Source organism: Aegilops tauschii, chromosome 2 (assembly GCF_002575655.3).
Source record: "Aegilops tauschii subsp. strangulata cultivar AL8/78 chromosome 2, Aet v6.0, whole genome shotgun sequence".
Classification (NCBI taxonomy): domain Eukaryota; kingdom Viridiplantae; phylum Streptophyta; class Magnoliopsida; order Poales; family Poaceae; genus Aegilops; species Aegilops tauschii.
In genome coordinates, this window is record NC_053036.3 from 639,608,814 (window position 1) to 639,612,692 (window position 3,879).

The window sequence follows — 3,879 nt, forward strand, 5'->3', positions numbered from 1 at the left end:
TGGCAAATTTTAACATTCATCTGCCATGTCATTTTTTTCTCCATAATTTGTGTTATTCCACATACAACATAATTTTTTTTGTACATAAGATGGCAATTTTAATTGAAATAACATAGCAAGTTTCTTAACATGCATCTCGCAATGGCAGCTTTTTGTCTATAATATCTTTTTGTACTGTTCTTTTTTCCATGGTATTATTTTTGCCATTGCAATTCCCTAACATAAATTTTCGCCATGGAAAATTTCCATGTGACCTTTATGAGAGATATTTGTCATAATTTTTGTTTTAGAAATAAATATGTTGTAAAACTTGGCATTAAAAAAGTAGAACATCATGCCAAATTTGTAAATATTTTGTTCTACTCGAATATCAAATTTCTTTGGGAAAATCTCACTTGTTGTAAAAAGTCATGGCATTTTTTTTGCTATGGGTATAATTTAATCAGGTCAAAAAAAAATCCATTTTCGGTATTCTTTTCAACTTCTGTTACACGTTGGTATTTATATATCTCGGCACATGGCAATATTTCCCTTTTTGTAGATAATGGCAATTTTGTTCGGTTTTTGTTGCTCCAAGCTGGGGCTTTTTTCGGCGCTCAAACTTGAGCCGTTTTTGGCCCATTTATTTCTTCCCACATGAGACATGTCATTATTAGCGATGGGTTCGTGTTGGGGAATACGTGAGATACATAAAATTCAGAAGAATAGATGAGTGATTCATACACAGCATCTATTTCTTTTCCTTTCGCAAATAATTACACAGAGAGAGAGAGAGAGAGAGTAGAGCGAACGAAAACGTTCGATGTGGCATCCGCCTAGACCGAACGTTCGGTCATTATCGGACACATTATCGGGGGTCCAGAAGTGCCTTTTCGGTCCGCATTTGTATTAATACGTTTTGTGTCGATGTTGCACTTATATTCAGTGTTTCCTAAAATAAATTGTTTATGTTTCTCAGGAGGAAAAAAAATCATATAATCAGCGAACGGGGAGACGGCGATGCAGGCGGAGCGGCCTGCGAGGCGACGCGTTTGTCACGCGAAAGCCATGGCCGCGTCACGTGAAACGCCTCAGCACGCCACGGCAGTGACCAGTCCGTCCACCCATCCATCCGCCCATCACTGCCCCACCACCGCGCGAACACGTGCCCCGCTGGCGCCGCGCGTGCCGCCGCGCCTCGCTGGCGCGAGCCTGGCCGCGCAGCGCCTCGCACGTTTCGTCCTCCGACGTGGCGCCCTGCGACCCCGGTCAGTCAGTCCGTGGCCCACGCGGCCCGCCGGGGCCCGCGCACCAGCACCTTCCCTGGATCCCGTGCCGCGCCCTCTTGCCTTGGCTCGCAAGGAAAGACAGAGACCACTTCCCCCCTCCGGCCCCACCGCCTTTACCATTGGCCCAGCCCAACCCAACCGCCTTCAGTCCCCTGTATATAACCCCCCGCTCCCCCCCTTCTCCCCGTCCCAATTCCAATTCCCCTCCCCACAGACTTCCGAGCCACGCCACCGCCGATGCCCACCGAGACCAGGCGCTTCTAGTCTGCTAGTCTAGTCCAGAGGCTCGGAGCGATGGGCGAGATGGAGTCGACCTCGCCGCCGCCGGGAGCGGGCGGCGCGGTGCTGCAGGTGGTGTTCGTGGACGGCGAGCGGAGCGTGGACCTGGGCACGGTCACCGTGCAGCCGTCGCTGGGCGTGCGGAAGCTGCAGGCGGTCGTGGCGGACCGGGTGGGCGTCGCGCCGCAGCAGATCTCGGCGTCGCTGGCCCGGCCCCGCCGCCAGCGCCGCGTGCCGCTCGACGAGGGCGCCGACCTCGCCGCCGCCGTGGCCCGCGAGGGCGCGGGCTGCTACGTCCTCGCCGGGCTCCGCCGCTCGCGCCGCGACCGCCGCGGGGGCCGCTCCAGGCGCGACAGGAAGGGCGCGGGCGCGGGGCCTCAACAGCCGCTGCTGATGGCGCCGACGGCTGCCTCGGAGCGGACCATCCTCAAGCGGCTCCCGTCGACGGATCTGGCGTCCCTGGCGGGCGCCGCGTCCCCGGTGGCGGCGTTCGGCGGGTGGGACTACGAGGCGCAGCTGCGGGAGCTGCAGCGGCAGCACGAGTGGTACATGATGAGCACCGCGGCGCCGGATCCGTACCTCCTCCCGCCGCTCCTCGACGACCCGCCGGCGGCGCTCTGGCCGGCGCGCCCCTCGACGCCCTGCCCCGACTGCGAGGCCGCGGCCGCGCTGGGCCTGCGCGAGCCGGCGTTCCACTGGTGCGTGCGCGACGCGGTCACCGTCGGGTTCCGCTCCCCGGTCGGCCCAATCGAGCGCCCGTCCGCCGCCAGGAGATCCCCGTCCCAGACGCCGTCCCCGACCCCGTCGCCGCCGCCGTTTGCGCCCGCCACCGGTCGCCATCTGCCGTCCTTCCTCCACCCCGGCCTGACGCCGCTCTGCTACTAGCCGCCCGCCCGTCCGCCCGTCGGTTAATTAGAAGAAAGTGTAGTAGAAAAGCAAAAGGGGGATTGAATTGGGCGTGGTTGCGTGCGGGGTTTGTGCAGTGGGGGAGGAGGAGCAGAGGACAAGCGATGTTGACGACTTCAGAGAAGAGAAGAGAGGAGGCTGCCTGCGCGGTGCCCGGCTGGACACGTTCCGGCTGGGCTGGCTGGATGGAAGATTTCTTTCTGTTTTTTTCCGTGTTTTGCTGGGGTGGTTGGGCTGTGCCGTGGTAGTGCTGTGTGACAGCTGGTGGGGTGCGCGTGTCCGTCCGGGCTGTTGGACGAGTCCGCAGATCCATCCCTCCATCCCTCTGGAATGCTCCTCTGTTTTTTCTTTTCCTTTTTCTTTGTTTAGTGAGAGAGAGATAGTGAGTGAGAGAGAGAGAGTGCCCCTAGTGGATTATGGGGCGATATTGGTAGTTGTTTCTGGTATATCGAAGTGGTATATGCAGAAGATGAATTTCACCGTGCCAGCAAACCGTGTTCCCTATGATATTTTACCTTCTTTTCCTCTGATATTTCCTTCACACCACACCAAGAGCTGGAGGCAGGCAACGTGGAAAATGGGCGTTGGTTTCCACGCCGAGGCTGATGTGTTACTGCTGCCGTGTGACGTTGAGCGATTGCAGACGGCGACGTAGTACTACGTGAAGTTGTTATTCCCCGTTCTAGGAAGGTGGCGAAAATTCACCCGTAAATTGACCACCCAATTTCCCGTTCATTTCTAGGATATTTATAAGCGTACGCGCGATGGCGACGCTATTCTCCGTGGATGGAATACACCGGCCGGCCGGATGCAGCCGCCTCCGTGGATCAAAACACCGAACCCTAGCTAACACATGTGGTAAGCAATCCAAACAACTAAAAAAACCGAACCCTAGTTAGCAAAACAATCGAAATCAAAATCGTAGAGCAGTGGGCTACGTTACGTATTGTCCGTGAAACCGCTGCCATCTGTCGACGGCCGGCTCCTCCAAGTGCGTGTTCATGGGCCTTACGGAAACAGTGGTGTGTGTACCGCCGTCGCCGTGGATTTTCACTTGGTGACGGCTCCAAGGCTGAGTACAGCGCAAGCTTCACAAAGGGTACTCTGACTACCAACCACCATGGAGGGCAGGAAAAGTCAACCTTGGAATGGAAAATTATATACTCTTGCAAGACAAGTCTCGTGTGCAAAGTCAACCTTGTATTTTGCTCTTGCCAAGCTTGGGCACGCATTCCCTGATAGGTCCGACATGATCCCACTTCTGTGTGTAGAACCGCTGCAGCTTGATTTTTTTTCTCTTCTTCCCAAGATCCCCTGCTTCTTTTTGCTCTAGTTAATGATCAGGGTTGGTTTTCTTTTTACTTCTTCCGTCCGCAAATACTTACAAAAAATGGATGTATTTCTAAGTATTTTCGAACGGACGAAG

General features: G+C 55.2%; 1 protein-coding gene across 1 annotated transcript; it reads left to right on the forward strand.

Moving 5' to 3' along the window:
• The first annotated feature begins 1,449 nt into the window (after positions 1 to 1,449).
• Positions 1,450 to 2,945, forward strand: LOC109782392 (uncharacterized). The gene has a single exon (XM_020341018.4). The coding sequence runs from the start codon at positions 1,563 to 1,565 to the stop codon at positions 2,430 to 2,432; it is 870 nt and encodes a 289-aa protein (XP_020196607.1). The 5' UTR covers positions 1,450 to 1,562; the 3' UTR covers positions 2,433 to 2,945.
• The last annotated feature ends 934 nt before the right edge of the window (positions 2,946 to 3,879 follow it).